The 20,204-nt window shown below is 48.3% G+C and overlaps 1 protein-coding gene across 2 annotated transcripts; it reads right to left on the minus strand.

Annotated features, from left to right (window-relative positions):
- Positions 1 to 377: 377 nt before the first annotated feature.
- NAA60 (N-alpha-acetyltransferase 60, NatF catalytic subunit) lies at positions 378 to 19,860 on the minus strand. 2 transcript variants are annotated; one of them, XM_088063930.1, is made up of 7 exons: positions 16,100 to 16,990; positions 8,591 to 8,706; positions 7,356 to 7,485; positions 6,071 to 6,167; positions 3,663 to 3,897; positions 2,756 to 2,939; positions 378 to 2,343 (listed from the first exon to the last, which is right to left on the minus strand). In XM_088063930.1, the coding sequence occupies exons 2-6, from the start codon at positions 8,698 to 8,700 to the stop codon at positions 2,783 to 2,785; spliced, it is 729 nt and encodes a 242-aa protein (XP_087920056.1). In that variant the 5' UTR covers positions 8,701 to 8,706; positions 16,100 to 16,990; the 3' UTR covers positions 378 to 2,343; positions 2,756 to 2,782. The 2 variants fall into 2 exon arrangements, with proteins under 2 accessions (XP_087920056.1, XP_087920055.1); XM_088063929.1 differs by lacking the exons at positions 378 to 2,343; positions 16,100 to 16,990 and adding an exon at positions 19,669 to 19,860 and having other exon boundaries at positions 2,843 to 3,897.
- Between the last annotated feature and the right edge of the window lie 344 nt (positions 19,861 to 20,204).

Raw genomic sequence — 20,204 nt, forward strand, 5'->3', positions numbered from 1 at the left:
AATGGCTTGTGCTCCCCCAGGCTCCAGGCTGGGAGCAGCTTGTCCCAGGTGTAGGAGGGGCCTTGGTCCTGGCTGAAGTGGGGACAGCCAGTGAAGAGCCCAGTGCTGCAGCAGCACATGGCCCCATCCATTTCAGCAGAGCCTTAGGAAAATCCACCCATCCTGCAGGACTGTTGGAAGGGCAGGCTCAGCCCTGGAAGAGCTGCTTCCTGTTCCCTGTCCCCCCTCTACCTGCTCCAAGCTCATCCCTGGCCTGGAGCAGGAGCAGCTCCCCCAGGATCCCCCCCAGCCCCATAGAAAAGGGTCTGTGGTCACCCTGCCATGGGGCAGAGAACAAGCAGCTGGTCACAGGCGGATTCTCTGCAGGGACAGACAACTCAAAAAAGAGGTTTGGTTTAATTGAAGACATTTAGCGAGAGGTTGTTCAATAAATAATGGGCTAAGGTGGGGACAGGGCTGACACCTCAGGACACGGTGACAGGAGGACACACAGACCAGTCACAGCTCTCTTGGGATGTGTACTTGGAGTACTGGAGTTGGATTGTGTAAGGGGCAGGAGAGAAACGGGACACAGACACACATCAGCCCCAGGCAGTCAGGAGAGAAGAGCTTCATTCTGGTCCAGAGAAAGCAAGTGCTGAGAAAAAACAGGGGCTTGGGCTGCTAAAGAAACTCTCAACTAACAGATGTGTTAAGTGAAAGTGGATAAGAAAAAGTACCCCAAACTGGTAACAACTGAGGCTGGAAAGGTGTCAGGGGCCCTGAGGAAGCACTGGGGCTGGGGGAGGAGCTGCCTGCCCAGTGCTACCCACACTGCTGAACAGAGACATCACACAGGATGGAAGAGGCCCACTCCAAGGGCAGCCCTGGCCTCTTGGGGCTTGATGGTGTCAAAGGCTGGACTTTCCATCAGTGCTCTGTTTGACTCTTCATGAACACCTCTGTACCTTGTCTTTGAACCCCTGAAGGAGCAGCACCTCCCAGAACAGCCTGGTGCTGCTCAAAGACACCAAACGTGCCAGCCCCTGAGGCTGCCTGCTCTCCAGCCTGGCACTAGTCACAGCAACTCATTTCCTGCGTCCTTTTATTACTGAACTCCCACCCAGGGCCTTAGTTACTGACAGGGCTTTCTGTGCCCATCCAGGCTGCAAGGTCATCATGTGCTTGTTGGCTCTTCTAAGGCCCAGCCCAAGCCCTGTGTCACCCCCAGGTCCTGCCAGAGCTGGCAGTGCCAGCCCATCCCTGCTCTGGCATGGATCCCTCTCCTCCAGTCCCAGTTAAAAAATGAGGTGGGAATAACATGGTGCTGAGAGGGGAAGAGCCTTGGCCAGGGAAGGGGGATTTTCCATGAGAATGTAGCAGGGCTCCCGGCCTGGCTGCAGCTCTGGGGCCTCCACGCAGGCTGCACATGAGCTGCTCAGTCCAGCCAGAGGGTCCTGCAGCCAGGACACAGGCAGCCAGCGAGAGACTGCCCAGCACAGCCCAAAGCACGACACTGAGCAGCTGGGGGATCTTCCTCAGCAAGGAAACGCTGTCGTGATCTGTGCACACATCCCATCCCTCGAGAGCCCGCGAAGTCCAGCCTGGTGCTAAGGACGGGGAGAAGGGCTCAGGACCAGACTCTACACTCCAAGCTCCCTTCCCCTGCTACATTCCATCCTGGACAAAGGCAGAAAGATCTATACAGTATAATACATATATATTTCACTATGAAATAGCAATTTCATTCCCTGCCTTCTACTTTATGCATCCTGAATTACATAGTTCTTTGTACATCACTCCAGAGGGCTGGTGGGGCTGGGTAGTTTCTCATGCGAGGCAGTTGCTCTCCCTGGAAGTTACCCACAGGACACACCAGAAGCTGATGTGGCAGGACCTAAACATGATTCCCATTCCCTCCCTTTCCCCTCCCTCAGCCACCCCCTTCCCCAGCAACAAGGGCAGACTCTGCCCTGGCAGTCGGGGCCTGCCAGGGCTCTCCCAGTTGATGAAAGTGGTTCCTCAGTGCGGATCCATGAACCTCCCTCAGCTGCTCTCAGCAGCTGTGGATGGAGCGGGAGCAGCAGCTGAGCCCTCGACACCCCGGCTGTGGGGAGGAGCAAACCGGGGCAGGGAAGTGGCGGGGACAGTGCAACATGCACGGAGTGGTGACAGCGAGAGCCCGCGGCTGCGGCACGGCCAGGCCCACCCAGCCCACGTGGGGCTGCAGCCCCAGGGTGGAGTTCTACCAAAGGTCAGTCCCTGCGGAGCAGGGAGTCCCATCCGCGGGCTGGGTCACCGGCCAAGAGCTGTCATCACTGGAACCAGTGCAGAGCCAGGTGTCAGGTGGAAGGAGAAACAATCCTATGGAAAGAAAAGAGGGCAGATGTTTTAGGGAAACACTTAGGGAGAGTGTGCTGGGCAGCCACTGTCCTGGAAACGTCAGACACGTGCAATGGCACTGGCAGCAAATGGGGCTTCCAGTTACTGTGCTGGGACTTTGAGGGCTCATGCACTGCTCCAGCAGCTGGGAAAAGGAAAGGACAGCAGGTTCCACCTGCTATTGGGGTTTGGGCTCAATTAAACAAGGTCAGAGCTTGATTTCCCTTCAAATGAAACCAGCAGGAGCTCAGCTGCTGTCTGGAGCTGGAGCATAGCCATGCCCACACAGCTTCCACAGCAGCAGGACAAGGATCCAAGATCTCAAGATTCACTCCAGGATCTCTGTCACAGGACAGTGGCTGTGGCAGGGAAGGGAACTGTCCCCAGCACCCACCTGTGCTTCCTGTGCACCCCCAGTCCGTCACATTGTCCGGCTGTACTCGATGCTGCTCTTGGCAGAAATGCCAGACCAGGGCAGGAGGCTGCAGAGGAGGCTCTGGGCTTGTCTGTATATCCTCTGGGGAATGGAGCATGGGCTCAGGCTGGCTAGTGTGGAGCCAATGTGCTGTAGGTAGTCAGTGGCCACCAGTTAAGGACAGAAACACACTGTAACTTAGCAAAGAACATAAATCGCTCCTGGACCTGCCCTGCCTGCAGGGACCCCTGACACACTGGAAGCTGTTCAGCCCAGTCACATCTGCTCCTTGCAATCATTGCCTCCACCTTTCTACTAACAGGAGATTTGCTCTGCCCTGTAAAGGATGGCAATTTGGAAATGGCAGCTCCAGCTTGTGTGGGAAATACCTCCCCTAGGCAGCTACCAGTTCCCTTTGCACTCCACAGAAAATCCTGTGAGGATAGCAATCCATCCACCTGCCCAGGAAGGTTGGAACTGACCAGCTACACCCAGGAAGGATCAAGTTTCTTCTCCATGATCCATTGACCCAAAACAAACCCCCTAAGTCAGTGTGGGAGGAGCCTGCTGAGATCCAGGCCAGCCCAGGCTCACAGGGGATCCCAGGTCACAGGAACAAAGACCACAGGTTTCTCTGCCCTGTTCCTGGCCAAATCCTGCACCCTACAAGCCAAAGCACACCCAGCACTTTGGCCTCACACCAACACTTGCTCTCACTGGCATCCAACGTGCTCCAACCATCCTACATCAAATAACTCTAACAGCCCCTTCCTTCCAGCTCCAGATTAAACCCACATGTGAGCAGGTTTCAGTTCCCATATAACTTTGCTGTTGTTAACCCAAAACAGGGTTTGCCTCTGCTCAGCAGCCTGCAGGGAAAGGATATAAGATTGTCCAGGGTGGGTGCCCACCATTGATGTACAGGACGTAGGTGAAGCCATCTTTGAGGACCCCTCGGATGGAATAGTAATAGGGGAGATAGTGGTGCTGTTTAAAGTCTCTGTTTTCATAGAAGTTTATTGCTGTGTTGTTGGTGGTGAGCACGTGCAGGTAGATGGCTTTGCAGTGGTCCTGGGCAGTGGTGGAAATGTGATCTTTCAGACTCTCAAGCAAGAGGGAACCTGTTGAAGGGAAGGCAGCAGGATCACAGTGTGTGTGCAGCCCCAGGGACCCTCAGTGTGAGGGTGTGTGGGGCCCAGCTGAGCCCTCCTGCACCAGGATTGTTCACCAGGGATTGCAGCACACACCTGGAAACCCCAAATCCCACCCAGTTCTCACAGGACCTTCCTACATGGTTTTCATACATGGTCTCACCTATGAGCACGGCTTCAAAACCCAGAGGTTTTAAAGATACAAACCTCTGACTCAATAACCACAAGGATGAGGCAGAACCTTGACAATAGTGTCCATCCCCAGCAGAGCAACTCCTGGCTTTGGGGAAGGTCAGTGACTCATTTTCAATGGTATAAGTTCCACCCCTTACATGTATTTATTTGAAAGCCATTTGATACAGCAGAGTGTCAAAACAGGACTTCACAAGCAGGTTATTGTTTTGTGTCTGCTGAATTTGAATCAAAATCTAAGAACTGCTGGAATTTTAAGATGCCATGTAAGGAGGAGTGGAGACAGTCTCATCCAATCTGGATTTACTGCAGCCAGCAGGAAAAACCAGAGAAGGGTACAGAGGATACTCCAGCCCCAAGAGGCAAGACCGGGGGGTTTATCCACAAAACCTCAACATGGCACGAAGGACCCAGCAGAACCTGCATGGAAACTTCTTCCAGCAGGTGTGGTAACACCAGGCTAAAGAACCAGCCTGGATGACACACAGGAGAGATGGCTGCTGCTGTTTCACAATCCCCAGAACCTGGAGGACCCACAGGATTTCAGAGCAGAAGTCAACAGCACTGACTTCATGTTCTCTTGATACGTAGTGAGAATATGTATTAGCCAAGACAAAAAACCACTGAGACATCGACAACAGAGCAGTTCAATTTTGTTATGAGATATTCCAGTCCTCTACCTCACAGAAATGCAGCTGTCCTGTGGTTAAAGAACAGCAGAGAACTAGAAACTGAACCCTTTTACAAAAATCAGAGGAAAATCAGAGCTTTAGTGCTAAGAAGCATGGCTGGAGTGAAGAGCCTCCTGCATGAAAGGCTACAGCTTCAAACATCACTAGAAAGACTCAACACAAAGACCTCAGAAAAAGCAGCAGCAGCTTTTTTTAGGTTGTGTTGCTACAGGTGCAAGCTCAAAGTTTTTGAGAGAGCACAGCAACACACTGTGCGGATGGAATGGATACAGGAAATACTGACTTTGAAAGGAGAAAATTCCAGCAAGATGGGACTGGGGAAAAAAAAAAGATTTGGAAATTAGGAAGAGACTGAAAACTACCACAATTTTACAGAAAGACCTCTGTACCACCCTCTGTGATAATTCTGTGCTACCACTTTCTTCTTTGTAGTAGAAAATTCTCTCCAGTGGCATTTTAATGGAAGGTTTAAACACTACTCTCACCAAGGACTCTGTGGTCATTTATTTGTTTATCCTCCAAGTTTAGACCTCTCCAAACATGCCTGGGGGAGAAGGGAGGACTTGGAGATGCCGAGTTATACCCATATCCACTGAAGGGACTCCAGGTGTGCACCCCTGGGTCACACTGCCAAACCTGGCCCATTCTCTTCTGCAGATCAAAGATCCACATCCTGCCAGAAGAGCAGCACTGGGTGACAGAACACAACTGCTCTAAACAGACAGAAAGCCCTTCTGGCTCCAGGATTTCAAATGGCTGTAGGAATGTGGCAACAGACATTCAGAGCTCACTTGTACATTTGAGATCTAATCAGGCACAAGTTACTATTTCCAAGTTCCCTTTGTGGTTTTCTCACAGTTTGTTGTAGCTGTTGAAGCTGAAAGATTAAAAGCATCTCTGTTTTCTTCCTCAGGGATCAGACCCAGATACCCAGAAAGAAAATAATTTCAAACCCTGCTTCTGGGTGAAGTTCTTACACTTTCAGACAGTCTCAGCAGCACTAGTGTGAGTTTTTGGTGTGCTCAGCAGGCCCCTGGGAACAAAGCTGACAAAGGCTTGTACTCTTTGGAAATATTTGCACATTGTGCCACACCAGTAAAAACTTCCCCGTGGACCTGCACTATCCCACCTGCTGGTACCAGTGTCAGGTAAGCCTTTCCCACAGGGACACTGCAGGGAGATTCTGGAGCTCCTTCAGTCCCACCCACTGGGCACACCTGGTAAACAACACCAACAGCTGGCACTTTGCAGCATCTTACCTATTCCATGTTTTCTGAACTCCTTCACCACTCCAAGACTTAGGATGTAAGCAACTTGAGTGTCCACAGGAAAGTTGGAAGCTAGGATATCTCCATCCTGTGTAGAGATAGGACAGGTTATTAAATATTAAATGGGGAGGCACAGGAGAAAGCAAGAGCCCTATACTGGAACATCTGAAAACAAGGCTAAAGCAGGAAATTTCTCTTCACTCAACAGTCTTAGCTGAAGCTTTTGGAATGGAAGGAAAATATCCAAGCATGGAGCTACTCCTATTTTCATACCATCCTCCCAGAGGCAGAACACAAACCATGCTATTACCTACCTATGTACATTATTTGTGGGTTTAGGGACAGAACAGCCTTACTTTCTTTACCAGAAGGATTCAAAGTGCCAATTCTGGAGTCACCCAGCAGTGTTTAGATCAACCCAGCACGTCCTTGTGGCCTGCAAGCTTCACCTGAGCTGTGTCAGCTGGAGATCTCTGCACAGCTGGGGAGGACAAGAAGCACATTCCACAGGCCCAATGGCCCAGAGCAGTGCCTGAATAAGCCTTTGGCTTTCATGAAGCTTGGCTGGAACAAGAAATTGCTGAAGATGCAGCTTCTGACTTTGATGAGCTTTGAGATGAAGCCAGACAGCTGAGGTGAAGAGACCCATGTGCTACTCTGTGCTCTTGGCTCGTGGGCATGTTGGGATTATTCTTTAACCACAACACTGAGGGCCTTCCAGGAGTTAGGTACTCCCTGCACTGCCCCTGCTTTTTTATTTTGTGCTCTTCTCCCGTGCTGTCTTCGCTGACCATCTCTTCTTTCCCTCTCTGCTGCACTGGATTGTCTCTCCTGGCCTCCAAGCTCTGGTATCTCTGAAGTCCAAGCTCTCTGCAGACAGGTGACCTCCCCTTGGGCTCAGGACAGGGACTGTGTAAAGGGAGGAGTTTCTGCAGGAAGTCACCAGAATGACTCACCCAGTACCGCTGAGGAAGCTCTTAAGAAAAACAGAGGTTTGTGGTCCCACAGCTACAGCAGCCATGGCCAGGGATTAGCCTGCAGGATCTGGTCCCTCAGCTCCCCATGGGGCCATGCCCCAGCAGGAAGAGCCTCAGTGATACCACACATCCACTGCTGCTCCAATAACTGGAAATCAGCAAGTGCTTAATTCCTTGCATTAACTCAGGATCAAGTGTCTGAAGAGGGGAGGGAAAAGCCCCACCCCAAACAGGTCCCATCCCCATTCCCCCCGGCAGGGGTGGGTTCTGTCCCGCTGGAGGCCAGGGTAGTCACACACCTCTTTGTGCACCTTTGTCCTGCTCTTGATCTCTGCCACGATCATCCCCACGATGGAGCCTCTGTATGTGGCTGCGAGGGAAAAGAACTTCTTGTTGGAAGTGATATCTCGGTACCATGAGTCAGGGTACCTGGGAAGGAACCAGAAACAGGAATGTCTGCAGATGCAAAGCCATGGGAACAGGCATGAGATGCTCCTCATCTGGAAACAGCTGTTGCATCCCATTTGGTGCCATGGGTTCTTTCCTCATATAATGGCTTCCTGCCTTGCTAAGAGATTCACATTTTCATTTTATAGTCTCTGCCCAGAGCTTTCACATCCATCTTTAGCAAGTTATTTTTAACTGCAAGATCCATCTGCCCTCATCTAAGAGTGTAAGGATCTCATTAATTTGATACACATGTAAAAAAAATGTTCCATATTGATTAAAAAAAAAAAAATCACACCATCAGCCTCCAGGTCTCCTCCTCCTTCTGAAACTAAAGAGAAACTAATATATGTTCATTTATTTTCAAGTGAGATTTCAGCATGTCTTGCCTTTAAAAAAAATCTACAAACTCAAAATATTATGAATGCTTTTGCTGATTTGTTCCATTTAATTCAACCTTAATTATAATCTGCTAGAATCCTCTATAAACCTCTGTGAAGCTAAAGTTAAAAATCCATGAAGTTTACAGCTGTGGTTTCCCTGGATACTTTAGGCCAGAAATCTGTCAATGTCCCACAGAAAAGCTCCTGTGCTTGTGCAGTCATGGGCATTTACCAAATGTGGGTCTGGGGAGCTGGCCTGGGCCAGGCTGAGATCAGCTTTAAACCAGACTATGGGAGGAACAGTGACCCAAGTACTGCTCAGTCCCCCCAGGAACAGCTCTGTGCCAGCTGGGTTCTGAGGGTGCTGTCCCAGCACCACACCCCAGGACACAATTTCACAAGCACAGGGATGCTCTTCTTTTTCCTGGAGGTGTCCTCCTTTCCCCATCTCATTCAGTCTTTTTCAAGAAGCTGATCCATCCCTTTAATGACCTATTTTCCTGCCAAAATCCGCACACAGGAAGTTTCTGATGACTCCAGGACAGGCAGCAAAGGACCTTTAACAGCAACACCACCACAGTGCACAGAAGATTCCCAACCTGCTGCTGTCCTGGCAACAGCCCTGAGGCCGCACAGTTGGACCAGTGGGGGTTGACACCACTTGTCCCGATGTCCCCACCTGCCACCCCAAACCAGTCACATACTCTATTGGGAACCAGTCTCCACAGAGCTGTTTCACCGTGTCTATGTCATCGTGGCAGAGCAGGCGCAGGTTCACATCCGTCAGTGCAGTCGGGGGCACCTCCTCTGTCATTCACGCCTGCAAGGGAAGGAAGCACGAGAGGAGTGATGGAACACGGGCTCTGATCCAACAGCTCCAGGAGGGGCTTGCAGTGGATAAAGCTGCTTTTCCCAGAAAAGTCAGTTTTCAGGAGAGATGAAGCAAAACACGGCAACATTAACCTGAGAAGGATCTCAAAGCTGTGTTGGCCATGGGGCAAGCCCAGCTCTCAGCTCAGCCTGACCCATCCCTCCAGCCCCATATCCAGGCACATCTCCATCCCCAGGAGCACAGTCTGGTGACTCTGTGTGTGAGGAGCACGTGGCCACCAGCCCTTCCAAAAAGAGCATTAAATGAGCCAACAGTGTGCCAAGTGTACCTTATGTTGCATGGAGCTCTTCAAACGTCCATGCAGGACCAATGTTTTGTTAAAACAAAACTGAACAAACAGCTTAAAAAGGAAGCACTGCCAGAGGAATATTTAGAAAGTCCTCTTGCACAACCCTGCCATCTCCAGTGAGTACATTTGCAAAGGATTCCAACTCTTTAAAATATTCATTTTGTTCAACCTATGCTGGTGAAATGAGATCTAGTTCCACTTCCCCTCATTCCTGTGTGCCACAGCTCCTCCCAGCCCAGCACAGAGCGCTCAGATACAGAAATCCCAGGACACCTTTTCTCCATAGCCCTGCCACAATCTGCTGAGCACAAACAGAACACTTGCTGCAATGTCTTCAGCCTTTTTTAACAAGCACCAGAGGGAAAGAAGCAAGTGATAGCTAAAGTGGTTGTAAAAGCATTTGTAGCCCTGGGTGGATGACTGGAGAACACATTTTAGGCAGGACAAAGCCCCACATGAGACAGACAAGGTGAGTAGAGACAGGAGTAGTCGTTTCCTTCACCTCTCTCACTCTCTGACCCTCCCATGTAAAAGAACCAGACCAGGATGCAAATTTAAAAAACCAAAGCCACCACCCTTAACAAAAACAAATTACTTAAATTTTTTACTTTCTTTTCTCAGTTTTAAGAGAGAAAACTCAAGTCTTGGTTTCAAAGCGCCAATTTATAAGGGAACAGCTGCACAGAGCAATTTTTGTGCCCTCCTGTGAAAAGGGATGCTCAGCTCTCCATTGTCCTTGATTTAAAGCTCAGAGCTCAAGGAAGAACAGATTTAAACACTCTCCCCATTGGACTGCATATGCCATTTGAGCAGCTTCAACACAAAAATTGTAACTGGCAAAGTTACAATTGCCAGTTTGGGTAATTTTAAGTTGCCACACTTACACTTCAGCAATTAATTGTACATTAATAAGTTGCTAAATGTACTTGGACAAACTGTCAGGCACATGCTGGGATTCCTGGGGTGTCCTGTGCAGGGCCAGGAGTTGGACTCAGTGATCCTGATGGGTCCCTTTCCTTCAGCATATTCTATGATTTTACTCTGCCAGTTACCGTCACTCTGTGCTGAAATGGATCATTTGTTCCTCTCCAAAGAATTCCTTAAAAAGCATCAAAGCTATTTCCCAGCCTGTTCCAGGACTGTGGCTGCATATTTACTGAGCAGCTCACAGCATTCACAGAGTCCAGGCACCAGTTTCAAAACAACTTAAGCACCTACAAAACCTGCACTCCTTGGTGCCTTTAAAACTTCCTTTACGCTTCCAGAACTGGCTCAAGCCCTCAGAGGCCGGGCTTGGAATCTGTACCCTGCACTTGCTCCCCACCCCCAGCCTCCGGTGACCTTTTAAGAAGCCTCAGCTTCACCCCATGGGACCTCGAAGAAGGAAAGGCAAACATTTTCTGGCTGAGGCTCATCTGATTCACACCACTGGGTCTGGATGATGAGGACCCCAGTCTCACACCCCCCCAGCCCTGCTGAACCCTTTGTTGAGCCATTTCAGAGCTGTGACACACCACAGGATCATTTTTCTTGCAAAGTTTCAATGCTCCTGTAAGGGAACACCCCTTCTCAGCATTAATAAATCAGAGAGAAATGAAACCACCGTGCCAGAGCCATGGTTTTGCTAATGAGCAGGCACTGCTGGAGAGGCAGAGCCAGCACAGGACACATTCCTATGAGGATTAGTCCTTGTGTATTTAACACCATATTCTCAAAGAGCTGGGCAAGCATTAAGCATTATCCTGTAGCTCAAGCCAGCCTCAAAAAAGTAATCCATGACTGTTTTGTTGAACAGGATAATCTCCCTCCTCTCAAATTCAGACGGCTGGTGGTGTCTGCAGGGACTCGCTCCATCCATTCCATGACCTAATCCAGATGCTCCAGCACATTTGAAGGACATTTGGGACACCCATCTGGCACCGTGTCCTGCCACAGGGGTTCAGGAGAGCAGGCCTGTGCCCCTTCCTCCCTGGCCAGGTGTCACTGCTGCTGAAGGAGCTGTGGTCAGTGGCTGCTATGACCAAGAGAGAAGAAATTCCAGGCGAATTCCAGCCCTTGGGTCTTCCCAGATACCTGGAAAAACACCCAAGAGCAGATCCTGGCCCTGGGCACAGCCTGTGGCAATGCTGTCTTTAGCACAGCCAAAGTCCTGAACTCGAGTCTCAACCAACACAGTGACCTAAGTATCACTTTTACAGTCAACTTGAGAGGACAAAATACAGGTTTGAAAGCACCAAATAAAACAAAAACAGTATCAGTGTAAAACAAAACCCTGGAAGATAAAAGGGCCTTTGGGGGTTTAGAGGCAGCAACACTGACAACACAAATTCTGACCTTTAAGACCAAATGGTGGCTACTGTGAAGCCAAATGCAGGCTCCAGGGACAAGTGGTTAATTCAAGGGTGCCCATGGCCACTTTGGAAAGCCAAAGTGAAGTTATCTTATTTATTTTAATATATTTTTTTCTCAGGTGTCAGCCTTTGGTTCACACGATGGCCACTGTCTGGGAGGTGACATGGCCAACATCGCCCACTGTCTCCTCCCAGGGGGCACAGTGACCTCACCCTTCTGTTAAAACAAGAAGCACTTGCTCTGGAGGGATTAGAAAATGAGCCAACATTTCACATTTTATTTAACATTTCATGCTTATGAAGGGATAGTGCACATAAACATCTGAAAAAGCACCACGGACACCCTCTTAAAAAATACTACAGTCAGGAGCAAGTAGAACTAGAAACTGAGCATTTAATTCCCTTTCTTACCTAAAACCTGCAGATATTAATGCATAACAAATTCATTTCAAAAATACAGGAAAGGATAAAGGCTTTGAGCATTTTTACTAGCTTTCTGCCTCGCTCTATTGAAAAAAATCTAGCAAAATGTTTTGGCCTCAAGTGTAGCTCAGAGGAACCTGTGAAATTCTTCTGACAAATATTTAGCAGTAATGGAAGTTGGATGAAAAGAAATAGTAAATGCATTACTAAATAAGCCAACCTGACACATAATTTTAAATTAAAGTACATGGTGAGGCCTGAACTTAGTATTTTAAAATGATGTAATAGATCTTTGGCATCAATAAGCTGTAGCTATAAATGAGCTAAAGAACAGCATTTCACAGTTCTGTCTAAAAGGCAGCAGAGCCTTTGGCTCCAGCACTGGCCCAAGCCATGGCCAGGTCTCCAGGAATTGTCCCTGCTCACTCAGCATGATGGAGCCAAGTAGAGGCACTGACATTCCCACCACCAGCACTTCCAGGTCCTATGGAGAAGGAGCAGCTCCTGTTTAGAGCCAGGAGCAGTTTATTTACATTGACCAGATGCTTCACAGCTAAGACACCTCAGCTCAAGCTTTTCTCAAGAGCAGGAGGTTTCCAATCCCTCTTAGAGCTCTTGTATTAAAAAAAAAAAAAACAAACAAAAAATCAAAATAAAATCTACATAAGATCAATTTCTAGAGAAACAGGCAGCCATACCAAATCAGCACTCTTAATCCAGCAGGGTGTTCAAATGCAGGGTAAAGCCTGAAGCTTTGGCAGGCAGCTGCTTAAAGGTGTTTGAAAATCCCTTGAGCATTTCCATATCTACAAAAACCTGGCCAAGTGGTTCTACAAGTTGAGATTTCCCTTCTTTAGCACTGTAAGACATGTCTTAATGTTTCTGCCTTGTGCATCCTGCAAAAATGGGTTGGATTTCACCATTGAACAAGATGCTTGTTTCATTAATTTTTATTTTGACTTAAGCTTCCAAGCAGATAAACCCATGAAATAAAAATTTTATCATCTAGCAACAAATATCACTAAAATTCCTAGCAGAATAAAAGCCAGGTAATTAATACTAAAGTCAAACAAATAGCAACTAGGATTGTTTACAACTCTAATTCCCAGTAAGGGATGTATTGACTTTAAATTTAGTGCTCACACAAAAACCAATGTGAAGGAATCTTCTTCACTTGCAGAAACAAAGCTGGATCGAAGTTCATCGATACCTTTTACTTTACTTAAAAGCTAACTGAGATCAATTCATCCTACAGAAAGCAGCAGAGCTGCAGGGAAGAAGAAACAGAAGCCCTGGCAGGCTGTGGGTGTTTATAACTGGATCCCATAATTCAGACAGCATTGTCCCTACAGGCACACCCAGGGTGTCCCAGCACCTCCAACACTAAACAGTGCAGATCCTCAAAGCCTTGAGATGAAGATTTTCACCTCAGGAATCCAAAGCATTCACTTTGAGCACACTCCTGCTGGATTATTAAGGATTATCCGCTGTCCTTCCACAGAAAGAAAAGATTAAATTCCTGCAGACGACTCCTGAGGACACACCATGATAGGGCTGTCCCAGAGGAATGGCAGTGACACCAAAAACCCACTGGGCACAGGCAGCACCTGGGCTGGCCTTGACCTGTCAGCTCCTGCCCAGCACTGCAGGACATGTGGCTCTTTTTCACTCTACAGACACTCCCTGGGAGATCTGCACACAGGCACAGAGATGGATTTCCTTGTGCCTGGTACTCTCACACCAGAGGTGCTGCTCCAGTGTCACCACCAAATCCTTGTTTGCAGCTCCAGTCACAGTCTGGGCAGCCCTCAGATCCCAGTGACACAAGATTTCCAGAGAAGAATAATTTATAACATTTGGCATCCTCTCTCACTTGTAAGTAAACAAGATCAAACAAAGCCCAGAGAGAATCTTAAAGCTACCACAATGCAGGATTTTAGCTCTGACTGAGCACCACAGTACCCAAAACAGCCATGAAGTCTGCTATTATTTTCCAGAACACAAACAGGAATTTTCACAGCTATAAGTCTCCCTACCTTGTGCCATCTGGCACTGGGGATTTGATTTACATTAAACCATTCAGTCTGAACCAGTCTAATTCCACAGAGCAGTAAAGATTTCCCTGCTGCATTTCATTTTCAGCTTACTGTGTTTTTAGGTTACTGGTCTCGCAGGGAATGTTCCACACAGACAACTCTGTCACCAAGCTCCTTTCATTTAATACAATAAAAGTGCAACTAGATTTCAAAACATGGATTCATTACTAAGAATCTCAAAAACGTGCTTCCAGGTCTTAGAACAACATTATCCAAGCAACAGGAGCCAATTTTTAAAAAATATTTAAATACTTGGCTTGACAAGTTCTCGGTACTACTTCAAGTACGGTCATAGAATAAAAAAGCATAGGCTGGAAAGACCCTTTGGGGTTTAACCCAACTTAGATCAGGTTGCTTAGGCCCACAAAATGTCAGTGAGGAGCAAATCTCTTCACCCTGCCTGGAATCAGACCAGTTCCTTTGGATCTAAAGGCACAACTGGAAGCTGGGGCATCAAATGTGCTGCCTGCACCAACACCCCCAGCTCTGCCAGTGTGCAATGCAAGCACTCCTGACAGGACATTTGTTACACTCTGTCCATTTAATGCTCCTGCTCCTTCTAGGAATGCCACACAGGCTCTTTTGGGACAGGCAGCACACAAACCCCAGGAGGTTTTACAGCTCTCCTCATTCCAATTTTGTTATGCAAACCTACAGAGCCTGGAGCTCATCCTCTCACCTCCATCCCTGTACACTCATCACATCCCACAGGAGTGCTGCCCTAAACTGCCAGCACTTAATTCCCTACATTAGCAGAAGCTTGGAGTGAGATTCTTAATGAGAAATTGGGGACAAAATGACTGATTCTGTGCCTTGGTCTGAAAGAAATGCAGTAACAGGGGTGGAAGCAGGCTCCAATTATGTGACTTTACAACAGCCCAGAACACCTTTTGATCCATGTTTTTCTACCTTTTCTAGCAGAATCAAAAGCACTGGGCCTCAAAGCCCCTTGTGGACCCCAGGTCACTCAGGGGTGTGCCCTAGCTCAAGACTTGGAGTTCCTCAATATTTCAATTCCTTCAATAGCAGAAAACTGCCTTCCCAAGCACCTGCCCTGGCACAGCTCCCCAGGCTGCCACATGAGGAACACATGAAGTTAATCCAGCCCTGCCATGTGGATCCCATCTGCCCCCAAAGCACATCCCAAGCACTAATGGGATTTTCTTGGAGACATTACTCTGGAGAAAGGAGTTTGTCTGTGCCTGGACTTTCTTGTCCAGTAAATCCATCCAGGGCAGTGTGCTTGACTAGCACCCCACAGTGGAGGAGAACAAAATCCAGTGAGCTCAGGGAGGAATGGGTTGTAAGGAAAGCTGAATTTGTCTAAACCCCAGGGAGGCTGCAGGGTAACCTTGTATTGAGATAAGCACCAGTGAATTGCCAGGTGCCCTGAGCCAATTAATAATGAATCACATCTTCCTGAGAGAGCCAGACCAACGTGGCAGGAATATACACACAGCTGAGCCCAAAGTATAAAAACTGGACAATAAAAAAGTAAATTTTGAAGGGAGAAAAGCAGGCTTTAACCTGTACCCCTTCTTGAGCACCCTGACAGTGAGCACATGGAGACCAGGAACAGGCACCACACCTGAATTTGGATCCAACCACACACTGCCATCAATGTGTTAACCTTCTGCTGTGATTTCAGCGTGTTGCTGTATCACCCTGCTAAATCAGACTCCCACCTAACACCAAATATCCCATTGATTTATTTGGTGTATTACACCCTCCTCGTGTGGAACAGCTACAAGAGCTTGGCCAGAGCACGTGGAACTCTGACAGCCAGGGAGGCAGCACTGTCACACACAACCTGGGAAAACCATTCTGGCAATCAGCCTTCCTCCCAAATGCTCACCCCAGATGGCTCAGACTATTTTTCCTCAGCTCAGAAATCCTGAAAACACGGTTCTAAGAACGCATTTGTGTCTTGTCACCAGCACCACACAATTTTCCACTCCGCCCGCATTGAGGTATGCACACCACGGCACCCCAAGCCTCCAAGCCAAACACCCAGAATCACTGTCATTAACACTTTGGCCTCCTGCCATGAAGGATCAGGATTTGAAACAATCCCCAAAAGGATATTAAGAAATGAGAAGGCAAAATGTAGTTCTACCTGTGGAGCAAGCAGTGGTTATTTATCAGAAATAAAGAACACTTACTGTTAGTGAAAATCCTTTTACACTTGTATCCCTGATCTTCCACACACTCAGAGCTGGACTTGTCAGACTCGCAGCAGCAGAAAACATTAATGTTTTGCATGTGGGTCGCCTTCTGGGCTGTTCTTTCACCTTACAGCTCTGGAAACATTACTGGAGCCAGTCCCCAAATGAAGTATCTTTAAAGCACACTGCACAAGGCCTGGCTTCCTGCTGCCCCAGATACAGCAATTCCTCCAGGGAATGGCAAACAAGAATCTCTAAGAGGGTTTTGCTGTTAAATCTCTTCTTGTTAAGATGAGGAAGGGAAAATCTGCTTTGTGACAGTGGCACTGTGGGGAGTTCAAACCCAAGGGTCACAAAAGAGGCACATTGGCAACAAGCTCCTTGCTGGAGGGGAGATTTAATACACAGCAAGTTTCCAATAGGCACCTCTTCCTCCAGAAAACAAACAAAAAAACCCAAACAATCCATCATATCTGCAGGCCCGCTGCCCCTTCTGAATGAGAATAAACAGCCAGACAGAAAACGTGTGTAGTGACTAAAAAACAGCCAGAAATGCAGCCTACAAACCCCTGCAGAAGGGAATTTGAGGCTGCCTCTATTTTCCTACACACTGTCCTCATTATGGAGCAGTAGCAACAAAACCCAGCCCCTCCACCTACACACTCACAGGAGACACCAACACAACTTTCCAGAGGTTACTGCAGACAAGGTGCTTTCAAATAAAATAAATTTTGAAAAGCTTGAAAAGAACATTCCTTCCTCAGTTGTAAGACAAGTGCCCCAAACTTAACACCTCTCCAAGATCCCAACTTTAAATTTTGATCCAAAATGGCTCCTTTTCCTTTCCTTCTCCAGCAGTTTTCCAAGCATGAGACACTCAGGTTCAACTCAAAAACTCCACTGTTGCTGTTTTAAACTAACAACATTTAAAATGGATTCTGGCACAGGTGTCTGCTCTGACAGCCACAACAATAAGTTGAGAAGCACAAATTAAAAACTTAATTAAAAACTCAGTTTGAAAACTGAGCAGCTCCTGTTCCTACCTCTCTGCAGGGAGGAAAGGGGGCGGGGGGGGGATGCAGAATGAGATGTGAAGCTCAAAGTCGTTTTGCAACGCTCTGCATTGAAGCTGCCAGACATGCTGTGACTGGTTAAAAACCAGGAAGGTAGAAGTGATCCCACTCTGAGAATGATTCTGGATAGCACGTGGCTTCCAGGTTTGTAGATGAGGTGCTCAGCTAAGGCAGATGTTTTTCTGCTGTCACTCCAAACAGCTGAAGCCAAATTGGTTCTTTAGAAGCATCTGAACACGTCACCGAAGGGAATCCCTGTCCATGCCCCGGGGCTGCCTCCAGCCCAGCAGCCTGTGAGCAGCAGGAAGGCAGAGCTCCGAGCATTTCTGAATCAGCTCTGCAGGAAGTCCCGGAGTTTGCACCCGTAATTTCTCAGGTATTTACAACAGCGCTGGCACCCAGCGTCAGCCCGGGTGAGTTTCACATGCTCACTCCAGAAATTACACTGGGAGTGGCTGGGGTGGGGACCAGAGAGGTGGAAAATAGGCAGGAAATAAGAGAATGGCTTTTGGGGTGGCAGGAGCAGCTCCCATCAGCTGGCAGGCTCCGAGGCCAGCACTGAATCACTGACTGACAGAATATACTGGCCCAACCTCTGCATTAATAACACCCTCCAAGAAACCCTACAACAGGAGAAAAATGCAAATAAAGATCATCCTTACTGGGAAATAAATAACACCAGACACGAGAGAAGCACCAGACTTTGTTAATAAAAAATAAATTCACATGCTCTGTTAAAGGCTCTTTGACTAAAGATCATTTTCTGAATTCCACTGGCAGTTCCCACAATGTTTCACCACACCCAATTCCAGTCTGGATACCTGGAGTCAGGATGAGTGACACAGGTTTAGGGAAAGAGGTTAAAATTAAGAATGCTACAGGTTTTAAGAGGCATTCACAGGACAGCCACTTCCCAACTAGTCAGACATGAGAAGTCAATTTGCCTTAAGAACATCAACCAACCTGCTGAGAGCAACAGCAGCAGCAAAGAGCAAAACATTGTCTCAGCACCACTAACAAATGCTTTTTCCTTTGCCACCAGGTGTGGGAACACTAATTAGAGCAGTTTACAAGATGTAATAGAACTACTTTTTAACCTGCAAGAGAAAACTTTCTGCTTTAAAAGCCTGGTCCCTGTCACTGCTTCTGAGGCTGCTCAGGTTTATCTTGTAAATGAGCTCACACATTAATTATCACACACTGGGACAGACCCAGAAGTTTTGGGGAGTTTTGGTGGGTTTTTTGGTTTGTTTTTTTTTTTTCACCTCACTTGTAAGACAGCTGCTAGAGTTTATTCCAGCAGACAATTGGATAATCTGAAAACACACCACGTTCTAGTGCTCCCAAAATGCTCCCACAAGTGTCCTCCATAAAGACTTCTGAGGATACTGACCTGGGCTAAGGAGAGTCTATGGCAGATTAAAAGAAATTAATTACAAGAATTAATTAGATTAAAATCATCTGGGATGAATCCATAGTGAAAAGAGAGTCCATTCAGCAGGTTCATAACAACTAGATGGGAGAAGAATAGACATGCAACCAAATCCTTTGAGATAGGGCACAGATTTCCAGGATGGGAAAATATAAAGCTATTGGCAGTTGCAGAAAGCTTCCACAGTACTAAAAGCCAAGTAAAACTGTAAGCTGTAGATAAATAAAAAATGAATGCATCTTGAAGGAATGCAAACATCTCCAATTTGTGTTGACCACTGCAAGGGGGAAAATCAGCCACGCTCACAATGAGCTCCCTGAGAACATTTGTGCCTCAGCAGCAAAGGAGGACACAGGAAATTATTAGAACAATCCCAGAGGTGGAAAAAGACCCGACTATAAAGAGTGTGGCCTGAGGTAGGTACGGCTACTTCATGCCTCTGTGTGTCTGTGAATAAAACGTCAGAGGAGAAGGAAGTGTGGCCGAGGTTCAGCAGCTCAGCAAGATCACCCAGAACGGGCTGGGAGCTGCTGTAGCACAACAAAATCAAAACAGGTACAGAGCAGGGCTCAAACTCAACATAGGTAACATAATTAAACATTTAGACAGCTTGCAGTGGGATACGACAATAATCTGATGCCTGTAATCAAGAGTGGATTATCCAAGATAGGTTTTAGCTCCTGGCTGGACACAGCAATGTCGGTGGCCTCAACACACCGTTCGAAAACACCCAGCCCTCAACAAACAACCCCGAGCAAACCGGGGGAGCGGCCGGACCCGGCCATACACGGCATATCCCGGCCTGCCCGGGCGAAACTCGGCTGCGGAGGAGGAAATGGAGACGGACACAGGTGGCGACAACGGCACCGAACTCTCCGGTTATCGGGAAGGACGGGAGCACGTCCCGAGGGCCCCGGACCCGCTGCGACCTAAGGGCGGGGGGGAGCAGGGGTTGCCATGGCGACTGCGCCGGGCCCGGGCCCGTCCCAGGCGAAATCGCCATGACAACGCCAGCCCCCCTGCCCACCGCAGAGACCCCCCCCAAGCTCCTCCCCGCTCACCTGGGAGGGGCGGCGGACGCGCCCTCAGCACATCCCGGGAGGCGGAACCGGACGGAGGAGCGCTGAGCACGGGCACCGGCGGCACTTCCTCAACCGGGGCACCGCGCAGTAACGCGCCTCCCCATTGGCTGGCGGCCGGGCACGTGACCAGGAGCGCCGCGCACGCGCACAGGGGCGCGCCGGTCCCCTGAGGCCACGTGGGCGGCGCCGAGCGGGGAACGCTGGCGGTAATTAACGGAGTGCTAATTAAAGGGGCGTCCTTGAGCGCAGGCGCTTGAGAAACAGGAGGTGGGGCTGGTCACGCCCGTGGGTCACCTGGCCGGAAATTTCCCTGTCCTTCAAAGGAATAGGAGGTAGAAGTGTCATACAGTATAAGAACTTGATGCCATTAATGGCTCTAATCCTGAAATTAGACGTTCTTGAGGGTTTTGCCTTTTCGTTGAAGCTCTAAAAAGTGAGATGAGGCAGGATATTGCAGTCGAAAAGTACCTAAAAGGAGTGCCTAGGCCAACTGCCTGAACAAAAATTAAAGATGC

Source organism: Pseudopodoces humilis, chromosome 18 (assembly GCF_049639895.1).
Source record: "Pseudopodoces humilis isolate 2021_Gansu_Grassland_sample_001 chromosome 18, ASM4963989v1, whole genome shotgun sequence".
Lineage (NCBI taxonomy): Eukaryota > Metazoa > Chordata > Aves > Passeriformes > Paridae > Pseudopodoces > Pseudopodoces humilis.